Consider the following 19160-nt stretch of genomic DNA (forward strand, 5'->3'; position numbering starts at 1 on the left):
TGCGCCTGAAAACACTGCGTGTGAACATACCCTTAGTGTTTCTGCCTGCCATACAAAAGGTCCTGAGTTTGAGATCCAGTAAAAGAAGAGGCTAAAAAATAATTGAATATGTAGAGGAATCTCCTCTCCCCTAACATCCTAAGACCTAAGAGTACCACAGTGTCCTGTGTAATTTCGCCTACTGTTCTGTATAAGAGAATCTGCGCAGGACAGTAAATGCAGAGCAGAGAGCCGCAGTGTGCTCCGGCATCTGCCCAATCTTGACGGGTGCTGACGCTGGCGCTACACTCATAGTACTTTACTTCTTTTCAAAATTTCCGTGACAATATAGCAACAAATAAGCTAAATGTGCTTTTATTAAATTCAAATAATAAAAATTTGTATTTTATGTGATATATGCTAAGGTTTATTTTTAAAATTATTTTAAATACCTGGAATATTGCACGTATAGAGCATTAACATTATACTAACTGTTTACTTGACAGTAAAGGTCCACTTACAAGGCCGTGTAAACGAGTGCCGATCAACGAGACAGTTTGTTTGGTCCTTTCACAATTAGCTAGTAACTGGACGAGTGCTCGTTACTCCGTTCGCTCGTCCCCATACATTATTATTATGTCAGCATGTGCTGCCGATAATAAAATTGACAATATTTTAGGCAGCTAAAATGATACGATCAGCAGATGAACGAGCGTTTCCCTGTTCGTCTGATGATCACTGCCCTTTTTACACAGGGCAATTATCGGCAATGAGCATTCTATGAATGAGAGTTTGTCCGATAATTACACAAGAGAGGTTGCCTGCAAGCAACCAAGCCCAATTTCCCAACTACCAAAAATATAGTAAAATAAATAACCTTTATTCAGCTACGTATAGCTAGACAGACCACAAACAATGGGTTAAAATTATCACTACCTGATGGCCGGACATAAACATATGTTCCCTGTGTTAACAGGCACATGTAGTAATTGACATAGGAGCACTAGTATCTTCCCTAGCCAGTTAGATTATTAAAGTACTGATATATGACTGTGAGTCCGGTCAGCGGTGAGTGTTTAAAATCTTAGCAGCCCCCCCGACATGTTTCGCTACTAAGTAGCGTCCTCAGGGGTACACGGGGCTAATGGCAGCGCGGAATAAAAGAGATCCTGATATAGACGTGTAAGATGACAGATCTGAGGGTGTGTCAGGACAGGCAGCCTATGACAGCGAGGAAGACACTATGGCCTCCCAGCTGTAGCTCACCAACGAATAAGCAAGGGGATAAGACACTCCAATGAGAGACAGGAAGAGGCACATGCGTATAGCGGTGAAACAAGGACTTCACCTGGACGGCAGCTATCCGAGTGAGTTTCGGGCGCATGCGTAGATAGACAAAATTTCAACTTAGTGCCAGCAAGTTCACTCTACCAGCCCAGGATTTAATCAATGGGTAAAGAAGTATATACATTTCTGTCATCATCGGACTACCGACGACCGGCATATGTGCATTCTCATGACACGTAGGTACTGCAGAGAATAAGAATAAGGGGCCTGTGGCTATGTAAGGGTGAAATAAATATTTACTAGCACCAGCAAACAATAAAGGGCAAAAATTAATATAGTAACAGAAAAAGCGAGACCCATATATGTCCTATGTCACAGCAACCATAAGTAAGAATTAAACCGAAACTCACTCGGATAGCTGCCGTCCGGGTGATGTCGATTGCACTAAGTCCTTGTTTCACCGCTATACGCATGCGCCACTTCCTGTCTCTCATTGGAGTGTCTTATCCCCTTGCTTATTCGTTGGTCAGCTACAGCTGGGAGGCCATAGTGTCTTCCTCGTTGTCATAGGCTGCCTGTCCTGACACACCCTCAGATCTGTGATCTTACACGTCTATATCAGGATCTCTTTCATTCCGCGCTGCCATTAGCCCCGTGTACCCCTGAGGACGCTACTTAGTAGCGAAACATGTCGGGGGGGCTGCTAAGATTTTAAACACTCACCGCTGACCGGACTCACTGTCATATATCAGTACTTTAATAATCTAACTGGCTAGGGAAGATACTAGTGCTCCTATGTCAATTACTACATGTGCCTGTTAACACAGGGAACATATGTTTATGTCCGGCCATCAGGTAGTGATAATTTTAACCCATTGTTTGTGGTCTGTCTAGCTATACGTAGCTGAATAAAGGTTATTTATTTTACTATATTTTTGGTAGTTGGGAAATTGGGCTTGGTTGCTTGCAGGCAACCTCTCTTGTGTAATTGTATATTGTGCCCGCCAACTACCAGGGGTCATATCCTTGTACTGTTTTGTCCGATAATTGGCCCGTGTAAAGGGGCCTTTAGAGCGGCCTGTGTCACAGATAATGAAAAAAACCAACACAAAATGGTACTGCTCAGTTATGTGATGTATTTTACTTTTGGAAAACTTCTCAAGCAGCCTGCAGCCCTTACAAGCAAAGTTGTTAATTTCTGTCTATAAATATTATTATTATTATTATATGATAATAATTATCATCACTTATTGTAGAGTAATAATCCTCTCCCAATCAGCAACTTAACTATCAATTAATTACCATACAACCAGTCTCATCTGTTTACTTCATTCACTTGAGGATGATTATTAGTTCAGAATCCTGAGGGAATCGTCTATGTTCTATTCAAGCTATAAAAGACATCATCATCTGGGAAATGTCACAATTTGCATGAGAAGAACCGTTGTTTCTATCCAGATCTCTTTTGAGCCACCTCTACGGGGAACCACCTGTAAGTAGTATAAGGAACCTGATATCATTCTGGATTTTCTTATTTTTAGGTCTTTATAAGTACACTGTTTGGCTGAAAGTGTGTTGACACCTGAACATAATAATTAGGAGGGGTTTCCACTTACTTTTGGCACATACTGCACATACATGCTCAAATTTTCGCATTTCATAAAGTAGGAGCAAAAAGAAAAAAATCTTGGATAATCATCTACATGTAAATAATGTGTGAGGACAATCAGACACAAGTCACACAGATTCGTCTTCTTGGATTTCAAGGTCTATACAAATATAAAACTCTTCTATTCATTGTCTTTATCCTGACTTACGTGTTTATACTGAGCGGAAACCTTCTGATTATCCTATTAGTGACCACTATGGACCACCTCAAAATCCCAATGTTCTTCTTTCTGAAACAATTATCCACAGCTGACGTCTTACTAACCACCAGCGTTGTTCCTATGATGTTGAACATGATAATTGTCGAGGAGGGCATTGTGTCTTTTTGGGGCTGTATAGCACAGTTGTATGGCTTTGGTATATTTGGATTTGTACAATGCTTCCTCATTGCTGTCATGTCCTATGATAGATATTTGGCCATTTGCCATCCATTACATTATTCTTCACTGATGGGTCCAGATCTTTGCCTCCGACTCGTTATTGGGTCGTGGCTTTTAGTCATTATTTTAGGAACAAGTGAGATGTTTGTTGTTTTCCAATTTAACTTCTGTGGCATTAATTACATTGACCACTTCTTCTGTGACTTTGGTCCCATAGTGGAATTAGCCACTTCAGACACTTCCATTCTGATGTTGCAGGATTTTGTTTTTTCCATCTTTATGGTATTTTTCCCATTTGCTTTTATCATTGTAACGTACTTCTGTATTTTCTTCACTATTCTTAAAATGTCTTCAACTTATAGTAGAAGAAAAGCCTACTCCACCTGTAGCTCCCACTTGACCACCGTCTGTGCATATTATGGAACCCTAATCACAGTTTACATTGCTCCATCTGATGAGAGTTCATCCAACACCAACAAATACAGGTCCCTTTTATACATTGTGGTGACCCCATTGATGAACCCCATCATCTACAGCCTGAGGAACAATGCGATCAGACGGGCTGTGGAAAAAATGATGAGCCGTGTCTTTAGAAATGGTTGGAAAAGATGAAATATTTTATCCAAAAGTTCTAGATTATATGACGGCTTCAGTGAATTATGACTTAGTACTAAGTACGACAGAGCCGACTACAATAAAACAATGACTGATGCTGCAGGACAGTTAAGAATATAGAAGCCTCTAGAACGATCCTTCGACTTTCCTGTAATATCGATCCCATAATCATCCCTGATTATATATAGCAGTATCTCACAATGCTAGAAGGCTTTGGTACTTAGGGTACATTTGGTTATATTTTATTGCATATCACTGCTTAAGTCAATCCCCATATTGTCTACATTCACTGTGCCACCTGTCTCATAGACTGAACTATTGTAATCTTGAATTTATAGTAGAAATTTTAATCTTGTGGAATTTTAGAATGGGTTTGGCTAATGAAATTCAATAAATGTTAAATCTTTTGATGTGTTTCCTATTGCTTATATAGCCCATCATACTCCTAGTGACATAAATATAGGGGCATAGGTTTCAGTTGAGACAATGGCCTTGAACGCCTCAAAAGTCGCTTTGACCCATATGAGGTTTCAACGAGCTATAAATGATACATGAAAGTTTAGGCCCAAGAGTTTCAAGATACAACTTTGCATAATCCTTACAGCAACAAATTTCATAGAAAACTAAATTTTATTGTTCAGTTTCACAAACTGGAGCCATCCATGCAATCACGTCGGAGAACATACCCACAACATATAGATGCTGTCCCCAGTTGAAATTTACCTGTAGACCACCATGGTGCAAGGGGTCTTCTACTTTTTTTGTTTTTATTGGTTATTTTAGCTAGATTTAGGTTTGGTAAACCAGGGGTCAACTTCACATCTATCTATGGAGCTACATATACAATGTAATTAATTCTATTATCAGAACTTCTACTTTTGTCACCATGATGGATCTTATAATGGAGCACAATAGCAGTGGGTCCTCAACATTTCCTTGCCAGTACAAAGGTCATTGTCTACAACAGCTTGTGGGCTCAGCCCTGATCTATTATAAAACCATTTATAAGTAATGACATAGAAAAAAAAATAGTGCAAAAAACACTGTAGGTGCTGCCCATTGAGACTTATGGCACTGGTTTAATTTCCAGTAGTGGTGAGTGGCTCTTCTATTGAGACATAACGTGTAATGTCAGGATAGGGAGACAGACAGGTGAGCCCTAATCTACCCGCCACTCAGTCCCTGCCTACTTGCACGGCCCATCCTAGGCGACGGCGTACAACTGGGCGACGGTCCCTACGCTCTACATGTGCACGACAGACAAACAGACAAAGGTACACAAGCTAAGGGAAATGGGGCAGTTGCCCACGGCAACACCGAGAGCAACAAGAGTAGTGAACAAGCCGAGTCAAACCAGGAGTGTACAAGGTACCGAACGCAGAGCAGGAGCGTAGTCCGTAAAGCCAGGGTCTATATGAAGCAGAGGTCAATAATAATAGCAGGAACAGCAGAGCCAGGAAACAAGATAGAATCACAGGCATGAGGGCGGGAGCTAGAACCGTCTAGCCAGGCTGTGATAGGTTCTCCCACTCCTCAGCCTACCAGCCTAAGTGGTAGCAGATTGAGTCACTCTAGCAGACCTAGGCACAGATGCAGACTTATTAACCACGGGTGACGACACAGAAGCTGTGTCTGGCAGATCCTTTACATAATGTCTGTATTTCAGGTTAACATACTGACTGGCACAACTAGTAGGGTATTCGGCTACCACTTCTATGGAGTCACTTCAGCTTGCTTTATGACTCAAAAAAACACAAAAAAAATTCACGGGTGGGAACCTCCATCGGTTGGCCCAGTCTGACCAACCTCTCCTACTCTGGTTGGACCTATGCGGCATTCAGAGACCTGGGTGGAAGGGAGCATTGCACCTGTATGGCCTGGCATAAAAACTACCGGGGGTTGACAGCAATAAATTATTGAGCACAGCTCCCCCTTGTAGATAGCCACACAGCTCCCCCTTGTAGATATCAACACAGCGCCCCCTTGTAGATCGTGCCACACAGCTCCCCCTTGTAGATAGCCACACAGCCCCCCTTGTAGATAGCCACACAGCTCCCCATTGTACATATCCAAACAGCGCCCTTTTGTAGATAGCCAAACAGTGCCCCGTTGTAGATAGCCAAACAGCGCCCCCTTGTAGATAGCCAAACAGCGCCTCGTTGTTGATAGCCACACAGCTCCCCCTTGTAGATATCAACACAGCGCCCCCTTGTAGATCGCGCCACACAGCTCCCCCTTGTAGATAGCCACACAGCCCCCCTTGTAGATAGCCACACAGCTCCCCATTGTACATATCCAAACAGCGCCCTTTTGTAGATAGCCAAACAGTGCCCCGTTGTAGATAGCCAAACAGCGCCCCCTTGTAGATAGCCAAACAGCGCCTCGTTGTTGATAGCCACACAGCTCCCCCTTGTAGATAGCCACACAGCTCCCACTTGTAGATAGCCACACAGCTCCCCCTTGTAGATAGCCACACAGCTCCCCCTTGTAGATAGCCAAACAGTGCCCCGTTGTAGATAGCCAAACAGCGCCCCCTTGTAAATAGCCACACAGCTTCCCATTGTACATAGCCAAACAGCGACCCCTTGTAGATAGCCACATAGCTCCCCCTTGTAGATTGCCACACACAGCTCCCCCTTGTAGATAGCCCCACAGCTCCCCCTTGTAGATAGCCAAACAGCACCCCCTTGTAGATAGCCAAACAGCGCCCCTTGTAGATAGCCACACATCCTCCCTTGTATATAGCACCACACACAGCCCCCTATATATAGCGCCACACAGCCCCCCCTTGTAGATAGCCACACAGCTCCATCCTTGTAGATAGCCACACACAGCACCCCTTGTAGATAGCCACAGCCCCCCTTGTAAACAGCCACACAGCACCCCCTTCTTTTGTAAGTAGCGCCCCCACCTGTGCAAACAGAGCGGAGAGCAGTAGCCTACCGCTACCACTCTTCATCTGTTTACAATTGGGCTAAAAAACCTGAACTTAATAATTAAAAGGCGGGTCCACATACTTTTGGCGATTTATATACAGTATACCTATATATATTCTTTCTAAGGCAAATGATTATATATCAGTATTTTTATATTACACGGGGGAATAGAACACAGGAGACACATGAGGTAATGGCGGAGAAAGATCACAGTTATTTTCCACAGTCCCCTGCCTTCATGCTGTATATATATACACAGGCAGTCATCTAATGGTTTGTGTTATGACATATTCATATGCCAGATATCAGACATCATCCACACAACCGGAATTTAGAATTGCTATCAGTTATAGAAATCTTAAGGAATTTTTCAAAGAACAGGACTAAGTAAATAAACTAAACAGAGAGCAAAATTATTTTTGCTTGTATTTCAAGGTTTCTGGATGTAAGTACTTCACCGCTTCATGTTAGTGAAATGCACATTTTGGGTATATTCATATGTGATAGTTTTGATGCAGAAATGTATTTGACTATCTCATTCATCTAAAGAGGTTTTGAAAAAAATCTGTGCACCTACTCCAGAATTAACCCTTTCACATGTATGGAACAGATTTTTAACCACAGGAATTTTTTGCAAAAAAATCTGCTGCAGGTGAAAATAGCATTAAGAGTCATTGTCATCATTTCTTTAAACAAAAAAAAAAAAGCTTATAAAATAATAAGATACTAATGATAATGATAATTCAAAATGATAGCATAATAATATTAGAAAATAATGATGATAATAATAATAGTAATAACAATAACATATAATAATACAAAAATATAATAATAGATAATAATAATAAATCATAACATAATAATAGATAATAATAATACAAAATCATAACATAATATATATATTATAATAATAGTAATAAAATATAATAATAGACAATAATAATAATAATATAAATTGCTAACATAATAATAATAATAGATGATGATGATGATAATACAAAATGATAACATCATAATAATAGATAATGATGATGATGATGATGATAATAATGATAAAATATAATCATTCAAAAATATAATAATAATAATTAATAATAAATACAAAAAGATAATATAACAGTAATAATAATAATAATAATAATAATAATAATAATAATAATAATAGATAAGGACTATACTCAGAAAATATATATTTTTTTCATATTAGATTAAAATGTTCGCTTCATGTTCAGGATTGGTTGGACCCTAGTGATATGCCATGTCTCCAAAGGCGATGCAACATTTTCTACATAATCATTTCTCTATTTATTTATTTTTTTAGTTTGTCAGATTAATCAACTGGTCAAATCAAAGCACTTAGTAGCCACAGTTTATTGGCCATAGAAATGAATGGGTCCGTAATTACAGTCTGTACTTACAGACAAAATCTACGGTCGTGTGCATGGGGCCTATGTTTTTAACTTTCTATACAAACATTAAAGCTTTACAGCAACATAACTTAATATGATACAAATGAACAATCCAAATGTGGCTTACATAGAAAAGCAATCCATGAACCCTTTCAGGACCATGCCAGTTTTCTTTTTTATGTTTTTGTTTTTTTATCCCCATCTTCCAACAGCCATATTTATTTTTCCGTCTACACAGCCATATGTGGGCTTGTTTTTTACGGGACAATGTTTTAGTTTTTAATGACACCATTTAATTTAGCATATAAATACTGAAAACGTTTCATAGTAAATACATCATTATGTTTTTTTTAAATAAACATCCGTAGGTGACAACTCGCATGTAATCCAACAAATAACACAGAAAATAAAAAAATCTGTATCCAGGTAATATTCCAAACACATGTGGTCGGCACTTTGTCCTTCACTCAATGTGGTGCCCGTTGATAGGGAAGAACCCAACTTGAATATTAACAGGTAATGACACGCGGTCACATTGGTAATATTGTCTAACTAAATAAATTAGAACTTGAAAACTTAACACCAGAGTTGAAAGGGAAGGTTAGGTGCCATACAGAAAGAATTAAAAGAAGATCTTGAGATAAGTCGTGTAAGGGAACAGCATATTTGGAGAGTATCCAACACTACCAAGTACCGTACGGGCGATCCTGTTCCATCTATGTACGATCATGCCTTCATATCTATAATTAACATAAATAACGTCGGGTAGGGATGAAGGATTAGGTGATTTCCAACAATGTGTGATAGAAGCAAAGATGGGGACTGTCATAAATCAGATAAGAGTTAGCACTCCCAAAATTAGATGCAGGAACCTACCCACCTGTCCACAGCATCTCTCTGTGGTGCCAGGGAACATCTTAGCCAATTTAGAAGATGTGCTGTACCCTCGGAATAAAGGATTACATAACTACCTGGGAGGTTTTATATGCATTAGTCCATTGTTAGGTAGTAAGGGTCTTATTAAGGTCTTTTTCCCATTTTATAATATGGGGTTGACGTATGCTGAGATAGGGATCGGCTAGTACCAAATAAAAAGTGCAGATTCCTTTTTGGAATTTGATTTGTCCTTTAAGAAAGGTTGAGACCATAATGGGAAGTGTTAAATACAGGAGTTTTAAGTTGGGTAATAACTGAGAGAATTTGTAGATATTTGTAGAAACCAGACTTGTGAAGTGGATATGTCTGAAAAGCTACGTAGAGTGGTCTCACGGGACATATCTATAACATGTGCTCATGCTTCAACCCAGGAGGAGAAGGACAGGTTAGGTATGATGATTTCAAAACTTAAAGGGGAGATCTTCATTTTTAAAATGATCTGAATACTTCCCTGATTGTAATGTAGAATGGACTGTGGGGAAGGAAATAAGAGTCGGGGGGTATCCCAGGGAGTGGGTTAAGAGGTGAGAGCTTTTAGATTTGAAACTGAGGAGGCTTTCTATTCAATTTCCACCCTTGGTTTATTACCTGATGAGGTCCACCAGTATTTATTTTGATCCGGATTTGTTGCATTATGATAGTTATGGAAATAAGAGAGAGTTAAACTTATCAGAATTTCTAAACCCTGTCATAGGTAATTCTCGGCCATTGGTTAGTCCACATAAAATTGTTTATTTGGGAGTGAAATTATTGGAAGACATATTTTTGGATATTACGATCGGGATTGATGTAAACTGCTCTAGTATAGACATAATAGCATCTCTTATCTGGAAAATGTCAAGATGTGTGAGTGTAGAAGGAGACGTTTGTTCAATTAATTCTGGGCTTGTCAGGCGTTCGAGTTGTTCCGTTAATTTCTAATTCTAATGATCTGAACTGTATTTGATAAATAGGCCTCTATTATATGATTTCTGGGTCTTCCACATTAAGTCTACTGTACCTGCATGTACAACAGCTGGTATATGAGCAAAAACTCCTACAGAATGGTAGGGGACACATTTGTTTATTGGTCCTACCTCCAGCTCTTGATCGTCTAGCAGAGCTATGTTTGGGCCTTTGCTTAGCAGGGCTTCCTGATTTGATATACAGTCCCCAGTATTCAAATCAGGATTCCATCATCAATATCTTTTTCAGAAATTTCTCTTGTTATTTGCAAGTCAATTTGCAGAAAGATATACGGTTTCAAGCATCTCCACCACATGTGGATTATATACACATCGTCTACTTTACATCGTGTTCATTCTGATGAGAAACGAATATACAAATATTTCAATCAGCCTTTGCTTAACCCCTTCCCGCCACAGGCATTTTTCGGATTTTCATATTCGTTTTTTCCTCCCCACCTTCCAAAAGTCATAACTTTTTTATTTTTTCGTCGATCTAGCCGTATGTTGGCTTGGATATTTATGGGCTGAGTTGTATTTTTTAATTGCAGCACTTTTTGTACCATAAAATGTACTAAGAGTTGGGAAAAAAATTATTTGTTAGGTGGAATGGGGAAAAAAAAACATTGATTCCTGTATACCAAAGTATTCTAGAGTCAAATGCGAGGCCATCTATCCAACAGTTAAAGCTTGGCCAAAACTGGTTCATGCAACAGGACAATGATCCTAAGCATGCCAGCAAATCAACTAGAAAATGTCTGAAAAAGAAAATAATCAAGGTATGGCAATGACCCAGTCAAAGTCAAGAGAGCTGTGCGTCAACGAATGCCCACAAACTCAATGAACTGAAGCAACGTTGTAAAGAAGAGTCGCCCAATATTCCTCCAGAAGGATGTAAGAGACTGATAGATTACTTGAAGTTGTTGCTGCTAAAGGTGGTTCTATAAAAGTGTTCATATACTGGCTGCTGTGTACATGATGCAACGGGAAATTATTAGGGTCTGGATTAGTGATGTACAAATGCTAGAATACAATTATAACTTGACAGTGAACTGTTGCGAAGAAAGGAGGGGTATTTCCATTGAAGACTATCTCTAGCAAGTGAACAAAGCAGAATACAAAATATTTTTTGATGGAATGTTTGAATTATGGTAAAAAAATATATATCACTAGCAACAGTTCTATAAATGAAGCACAAATTATTTTTGACAGTACTGTCCCTTTAACTTCTAGAACTTATAATACATGTTATTTTTTTCTTGTATTTATACAGTTTTAATACTAAACTATTTCTAAACAAATTAATTAGGATATTCTTAAGATCCAGCTGGTAATTACACTATAATTTATATTCTTCAATTACCTCAAACAAAGGAGACTCATGAGACTTTGTAAAAAATTCTCCCCAGACTTATTCTACCCGGCACCTTGTCTTTATTTTCTATATAATTATCTACATGTCGTCCATTAATAGCTCATATTCTTCTGTCTGACGGCCACACAACATGATTTAGATGTTTTCTAAAATTCCATTTATTTGCCTCTGGGACAAAATTAAGATTTATATAAAGGAAAATTAAATGAATGTGAAGAACAAAGAACATGATATAAGTATTGTGCGGTGACCTCTGTGATACAAGAAACAATAAAGACTTCTTAACAGAACTCTAAACATGTTTGTGTAATATATATATATATATATATATATATATATATATATATATAAAAACAAATATGTTCTAAAAGTCTGGACATGATGTTAGTTGCAGTTTTATAGTATTTTGCAGTGTTCTAGAATATAAAAATACCTTTATTTGCTACTAAGAGGTGGAGAAACCACTGCTGTTTCTTTAATATGCATTGATTTATGTTGTGCTAATATTTAAAGTTCTACAGGTCCAGATCCTGAGGAGGAGCTGATGATATCTGGCACTTGCGCATGTTTGAATTTCAACTGTATTTGATCTATTTCTCTCCCATGTCGCTGTAGGTGCAAGACAGGGGTTAGACCAATGCTAACGTTATATATATGTTATGTGCAAAGGACCTGTGGTCACATGTTTTTATGCTTGGCAGGATCTCAAGCTGGCAAGTTCACTGCTAATTTATATTGTTACAGGCAATGTTGTCTCACTCATGTGTTTAAGGCCCCCCGCCGGAAGAAATGGCCCAGACACCTTTTACAATTGTAGTTTGTACACCAGCAGCGTAGAAAGGGGCATTCTAAAATGTTTGTTTGTTTTTTTCGGTCAGTTATTTAATGCTTTTTTTTTTTTTTACGATAATCATTTTATAAGGAACAATTACATTAGTATAGTCTATAGAGAAAAAAGACACAATACCTCCTAAATTCTTCAATTCTTAATATGAATGCCGAGAAATATAATCTAAATTCTAGAATTAAGCACAATTAAGTGTTATCATCTGATTGTGTCATGTCATCTATTTAAAAAAAAAAAAATCAAAATAGGGAATGTTGGTGGTAATAATGATGCACATATGTAATCGATCATATATGGTAAATATTAGTTGAATTAGTAGCTCCAAAATAATAGTTAGAACTGTCACTATGTAAGGGACAAATGCAACATTTCTTAGCAGTCTATACATGATATAACATGCTACAGTATGGAGCACTCTTAATATTGTAATATATATGTGTATGTATATATATATATATATATATATATATATATATATACACACAATACAATATTTACTTACACCATAACTATCTGTTCTACACACAGGAGAACAATCTGACGGCGGTCACTGAGTTTTTCCTCTTAGCTTTTCAAGTCAGTCAAGATTTACGAATTTTATTTTATTGTCTTCTCCTGGTGGTTTACTGTGGGACATTATGTGGGAACCTCCTGATCATCACCCTGGTGTCCATCAGTAAGAACCTCCACACTCCAATGTACTTCTTCATCTCACAACTGTCCATCAGTGACATCTTGTTGACCACAACTATTGTCCCCAACATGCTCCGTATTATACTGGATAATAGGAGCGCCATTACTTTTATTAACTGTTTGACTCCGTTTTATTTTTTTTGTGTCTCAGAAGCATTTGAATGTTTTCTCCTCACAGTGATGTCCTATGACCGATATGTGGCCATCTGTAACCCCCTCCGTTACACCTCTTTCATGACAAGTAGACATTGTGTAATTTTGACCTCCATCTGTTGGTTGCTTGGGCTTTTCATTATTTTGATTAACGCCATAACAACATCAAAGCTACGTTTCTGTGGACCCAATATTATTGACCATTTCTTCTGTGATCTTGTTCCTTTATTAGAAATTTCCTGTTCTGATAACTCCATTATTCAGCTGTAAGTTTATTTACAGAGCATTCCCATTGCAATAATTCCAGCCACAATCATTGGAATGTCTTATACTTACATCATTCTAGCAATCCTAACCCCTTAAGGACGCAGCCTAGTTTTGGCCTTAAGGCTCACAAGCCCATTTTTCAAATCTGACATATTTCACTTTATGTGGTAATAACGTCGGAATGCTTAAACCTACCCAAGCGATTCTGAGATTGTTTTCTCGTGACACATTGGGCTTCATGTTCGTGGTAAAATTTGGTCGATATATTCAGTGTTTATTGGTGAAAAATTGCAAAATTGAGAGAAAATTTTGAAAAAATTGCATTTTTCAGAATTGAAATGCATCTGCTTGTAAAACAGACGGTTATACCACCCAAAATAGTTACTAGTTCACATTTCCCATATGTCTACTTTAGATTGGCATCGTTTTTTGAACATTCTTTTATTTTTCTTGGACGTTACAAGGCTTAGAACATAAACAGCAATTTCTCATATTTTTAAGAAAATTTCAAAAGCCTTTTTTTTAAGGTACCTCTTGAGTTCTGAAGTGGCTCTGAGGGGCCTATGTATTAGAAACCCTGATAAAACACCCCATTTTAAAAACTAGACCCCTCAAAGTATTCAAAACAGCATTTAGAAAGTTTTTTAACCCTTCAGGCACTTCACAGGAATTAAAGCAAAGTGGAGGTGAAATTTGCAAATTTCATTTTTCTTGCTGAATTTCAATTTTATTCATTTTTTTTTCTGTAACACAGAAGGTTTTACCAGAGAAACACTACTAAATATGTATTGTCCAGATTCTGCAGTTTTTAGAAATGTCCCACATGTGGCTCTACTGCGCTCGTGGACTAAAACACAAGCCCTAGAAGCAAAGAAGCACCTAGTGCATTTTGAGGCCTTTTTTTTATTAGAATATATTTTAGGCAGCATGCCAGGTTTGAAGAGGTGTTGAGGTGCCAAAACAGTAGGAATCCCCCAATAGTGACCCCATTTTGGAAACTACACCCCTCAAGGAATTCATTTATGGTTGTTACCATTTTGAACGCACAGTTTTTTCACAGCACGTATTTGAATTGGGCTGTGAAATGAAAAAAATGTAATTTTTTCCAATAAAATGTCATTTGTGATCAAAATTTCTTATTTTCACAGGGAACAAAATACCCCATTTTGTTGCCCAATTTGTCCTTAGTGTGGCAATACCCCATTTGTGGTGATAAACTGCCGTTTGGGCCCATGGGAGGGCTCAGAAGGAAAGGAGCGCTATATGTTTGTTGGAGTCCAGATTTTGTTGGATTGGTTTTCGGGTGCCATGTCGCATTTGCAGAGCCCCAGAGGTATTAAAGCAATGGAAACCCACCAAAAGTGACCCCAATTTGGAAACTACACCCCTCAAGGAATTCATTTATGGTTGTTGTTAGCATTTTGACCACAGAGTTTTTTCACAGCACCTATTTCAATTGGGCTGTGACATTAAAAAAATGAAATTTTTTCCAATAAGATGTAATTTTTTATCAAAATTTCTTATTTTCACAGGGAACAAAATACTCAATTTTGTTGCCCAATTTCTCCTGAGTGCAGCAATACCCCATTTGTGGCAATAAACTGCCGTTTGGGCCCATGGGAGGCCTCAGAAGGGAAGGAGCGCTGTGTGTTCTTTAGAGTGCAGATTTTGCTGGATTGGTTTTCAGGTGCCATGTCGCATTTGCAGAGCCCCAGAGGTATCAAATCAATGGAAACCCACCAGAAGTGACCCCATTTTGGAAACTACACCCCTCAAGGAATTCATTTATGGGTAATGTGACCATTTAGACCCCATAGTTTCTTCACAGAACTTATTTGAATTGGGCTGGGAATTAAAAAAATATATTTTTTTTCCAATAATATGTAATTTTAGCTCAAAAATTCTTATTTTCACAAGAAATAAAATACTCAATTTTGTTGCCCAATTTGTCCTGAGTGCGGCAATACCCCATTTGTGGTGATAAACTGCCGTTTGGGCCCATGGGAGGCCTCAGAAGGGAAGGAGCGCTGTGTGTTCTTTGGAGTCCAGATTTTGCTGGATTGGTTTTCGGGTGCCATGTCGCATTTGCAGAGCCCCAGAGGTATCAAAGCAATAGAAACCAACCACAAATGACCCCATTTAGGAAACTACACCCCTCAAGGAATTCATTTATGGGTGTTGTGATCATTTTGACCCCATAGTTTTTTCACAGAACTTATTTGAATTGGGCTGGGAATGAAAACAAAATTATTTTTTTCAAATAATATGTAGTTTTGGCTGAAAATTTCTTATTTTCACAAGAAACGAAATACCCCATTCTGTTGCGCAATTTGTTCTGAGTGCCGCAATACCCCATTTGTTGTGATAAACTGCCGTTTGGGCCCATGGGAGGGCTCAGAAGGAAAGGACCACCATTTGGCCTACTGGGGATTTTCTAGTGCGAAGTCATGTATGCAGAAGCACCTGAGGTACCAGTACAGTTGAAACCCGCAAGAAGTGACCCCGTTTTAATAACTACACCCTTAAGGCATTCATCTAGAGGTGTAGTGAGCATTTTGACCAGAGACCTACACCCCATAAACTGTAATGTGGGTTCTCCCGGGTATGGCAATACCCTACATGTGGCTGTTATCAGCTGCCTGGACACACAGCAGGGCTCAGAGGGGAAAGACGAGGGGGGATAAGCTGTGCGGAGTGCATCAGGGTAAGTAAAATTGGGGTAAATTATAAACCAAGGGATGTATGATAAATTTTAAAACTGACTTTCATACAGAGCTCTGGTTATTCGGGACACGTGTCACATTGATATATTGTGTCATCCCTTATCGCCCTCTTATAGCAGACTTTGCACCTTTTTGACTTTTACCCTTCTTGCCAGTTTGGGGAACTTCTCCTGGAAAGTGTTGCCGCCTTGGTACGATGCGTGTGGCCCCGCTTCCAGAAGTACTGGGTGCCCCTCCTTCTTGGTCCCTAAAGATTAGGTTCTTGATAATCACCTCTTGAAATTCCAGGAAAGTTCCCGTCTGGCCTGCACATCGACGTAGCACGTACGCATTGTACAATGCCATCTGTATGATGTGCCCGGCCAGCTTCTTATACCACACCGCATGGCGCTGTAGGGCTTCAGGATTTGATCTTACAAGTCCATCCCTCCCATGTACCTATTGTAGTCCAGGATGCAGTCTGGTTTGGGGGTGGCCTTCCCTTCATATAGCCTAAACCTGTAGGTATACCCTAATGCACTCTCGCAGCTTATACATCTTCACGCCATACCTTGCCCTCTTACCCGGCAGGTACTCGCGGAATTGAACCCTCCCTTTAAAATGTACCAGGGACTCATCAATAGAAATACACTTCTCGGGGGTGAATGCTTGGTAAAACCGGGCACTGGAACGGTCTAATAGGGGTCTCCGTTTATACAAACGGTCAAAACTGGGGTCATCTCGGGGTGGGCACGGCTCATTATCAGTATAATGTAAGAAGCGAAGTATTGCCTCATTTATTTATTTTTTTAGGTTCCAGTTCAGTTCTGAAGTTGCTTTGAGGGGCCCATATATTAGAAACCCCTATCAAATACCCCATTTTAGAAACTAGACCCCTCAAAGTATTCAAAACAGCATTTAGAAAGTTTATGAACCCTTTAGGTGTTTCACAGAAATTTAGAGCAAAGTAGAGGTGAAATGTACATTTTTTTTTTGTCAGAAAATCCTCTTTATACCATTTTTTTATAACACAAAAGAATTTATCAGAGAAACGCAACTTAATACGTATTGCCCAGATTCTGCAGTTTTGAGAAATATCCCACATGTGGCCCTAGTGCGGTAATGGACTGAAGCACCGGCCTCCGAAGCAAAGGAGCACCTAGTGGATTTTGAGGCCTCTTTTTTATTAGGCACCATGTCCGGTTTGAAGAGGTCTTGTGGTGCCAAAACATTGGGAACCCCCCAAAAGTGACCCCAATTTGGAAACTAGACCCCTTGAGGAATCCATTGTAGTTTTCTTGGGGTGCATGCGGCTTTTTGATTAGTTTTTATTCTAGTTTTAGGTGGCGTGGTGACTAATAAACAGCAATTCTACTAATTTTTTTTATTCTTTTTTTTTACTGCGTGCACCGTGCGCTATAAATGACATATTCACTTTATTCTGCGGGGCGATACGATTACGGCGATACCAGATGTTTATAGTTTTTTTTTATGTCTTATGGCGTTTGCACAATAAAATACGTTTTGTAAACAATCATTCACTTTTTGTGTTACCTTATTCTAAGAGCCATAACGTTTTTATTTTTCAATCAATAAAGCCGTGCGAGGACTTTTTTTTTGCGTAACGAATTGTAGTTTCAATCAGTACCATTTTTCGGTACATGCGACTTTTTGATCTCTTTTTATTCCATTTTTTGGGAGGTGAAGTGACCAAACAATTGTGATTGTGGTTCGGTTTATTATTATTTTCTTTTACGGCGTTCACCGTGCGGGATAAATAACTAAATAATTTTGTAGTTCAGGCCGTTACGGACGCGGCGATACCAATTATGTATCGTTTATTTGTTTGTTTATATATTTGTATTAATAATAAATGACTGATAAGGGAAAAAGGGGGATTTTTACTTTTAATACTTTTAAAACTTTTATTTTCTTATTTTTACACATCTTTTTTTAACTTTTTTTTTACTGTATTACTTTGTCCCACTAGGGGACTTGAGGGCAGGAGGCCCTGATCGCAATTCTAATACACTGCACTACATGCGTAGTGCAGTGTATTAGAACTGTCAGCTACTCACTGACAGCAAGCATAGTGGGTCCTGGCATTGTCAGGACCCACTAGGCTTCCGTCTATGGCATAGCCGGACGCCATTGTTTGGTGTCCGGTTGCCATAGTCACCATCTCCGGCCGCTATCGCGTAGCAGGCCGGCGATGGCAGCTTAACCCCTAAAAAGCCGCGATCTCTATAGAATGCGGCTTTTAAGGGGTTAATCAGCGGGGACACAGCGATCGGTCCCCGGTGTAGGAGCTGTGACAGCTGCTGAACAAGACGGCAGCTGTCACAGCTCCTGTATGTGTCGGGAGGACGGCCGAAACGGCCGTTACTCCCGAGACGTACTATTAGGTCATGGAGCGCGAACGATACAGCTGCCATGACCTAATAGTACGTCCAGGAGCGGGAAGGGGTTAAGGATTCCATCCAGTACCGGTAGGCAGAAAGCCTTCTCCACCTGCAGCTCCCACCTTGTTGTAGTCTCAATATTTTACTGGACTTTGTTCAGTGTTTATGTTTTTCCAACAAAAGGGCAAACAGCCACCATGAGTAAAATCCTATTCCTGCTCTACACTGTGATTACTCCTTTCATAAACCCCATTATATACAGTCTACGGAATAAAGACATTAAAGAGGCTCTGTCACCAGATTTTCAAACCCCTATCTCCTATTGCAGCAGATCGGCGCTGCAATGTAGATAACAGTAACGTGTTTTTTTTTTTCTCAAAAATAAGCATTTTTGGCCAAGTTATGACCATTTTTATATTTATGCAAATGAGCCTTTCTTAAGTACAACTGGGCGTGTTTAATGTTATGTCCAAGTGGGCGTGTATTGTGTGTGTACATCTGGGCGTTTTTACTTGTTTTACTAGCTGGGCGTTGTGAATGGAAGTGTATGATGCTGACGAATCAGCA

At 39.2% G+C, this 19160-nt stretch overlaps 1 protein-coding gene and 1 pseudogene across 1 annotated transcript; both read left to right on the forward strand.

The window, feature by feature from the left end:
- Nucleotides 1–2978: 2978 nt before the first annotated feature.
- LOC142741790 (olfactory receptor 5P81-like) lies at nt 2979–3926 on the forward strand. Its single transcript, XM_075851124.1, has one exon. The coding sequence runs from the start codon at nt 2979–2981 to the stop codon at nt 3924–3926; it is 948 nt and encodes a 315-aa protein (XP_075707239.1).
- An 8975-nt stretch (nt 3927–12901) lies between these two features.
- LOC142741791 (olfactory receptor 1500-like) lies at nt 12902–18946 on the forward strand (annotated as a pseudogene).
- Nucleotides 18947–19160: the final 214 nt, after the last annotated feature.

This window comes from Rhinoderma darwinii, chromosome 2, assembly GCF_050947455.1.
Source record: "Rhinoderma darwinii isolate aRhiDar2 chromosome 2, aRhiDar2.hap1, whole genome shotgun sequence".
Classification (NCBI taxonomy): Eukaryota; Metazoa; Chordata; class Amphibia; order Anura; family Rhinodermatidae; genus Rhinoderma; species Rhinoderma darwinii.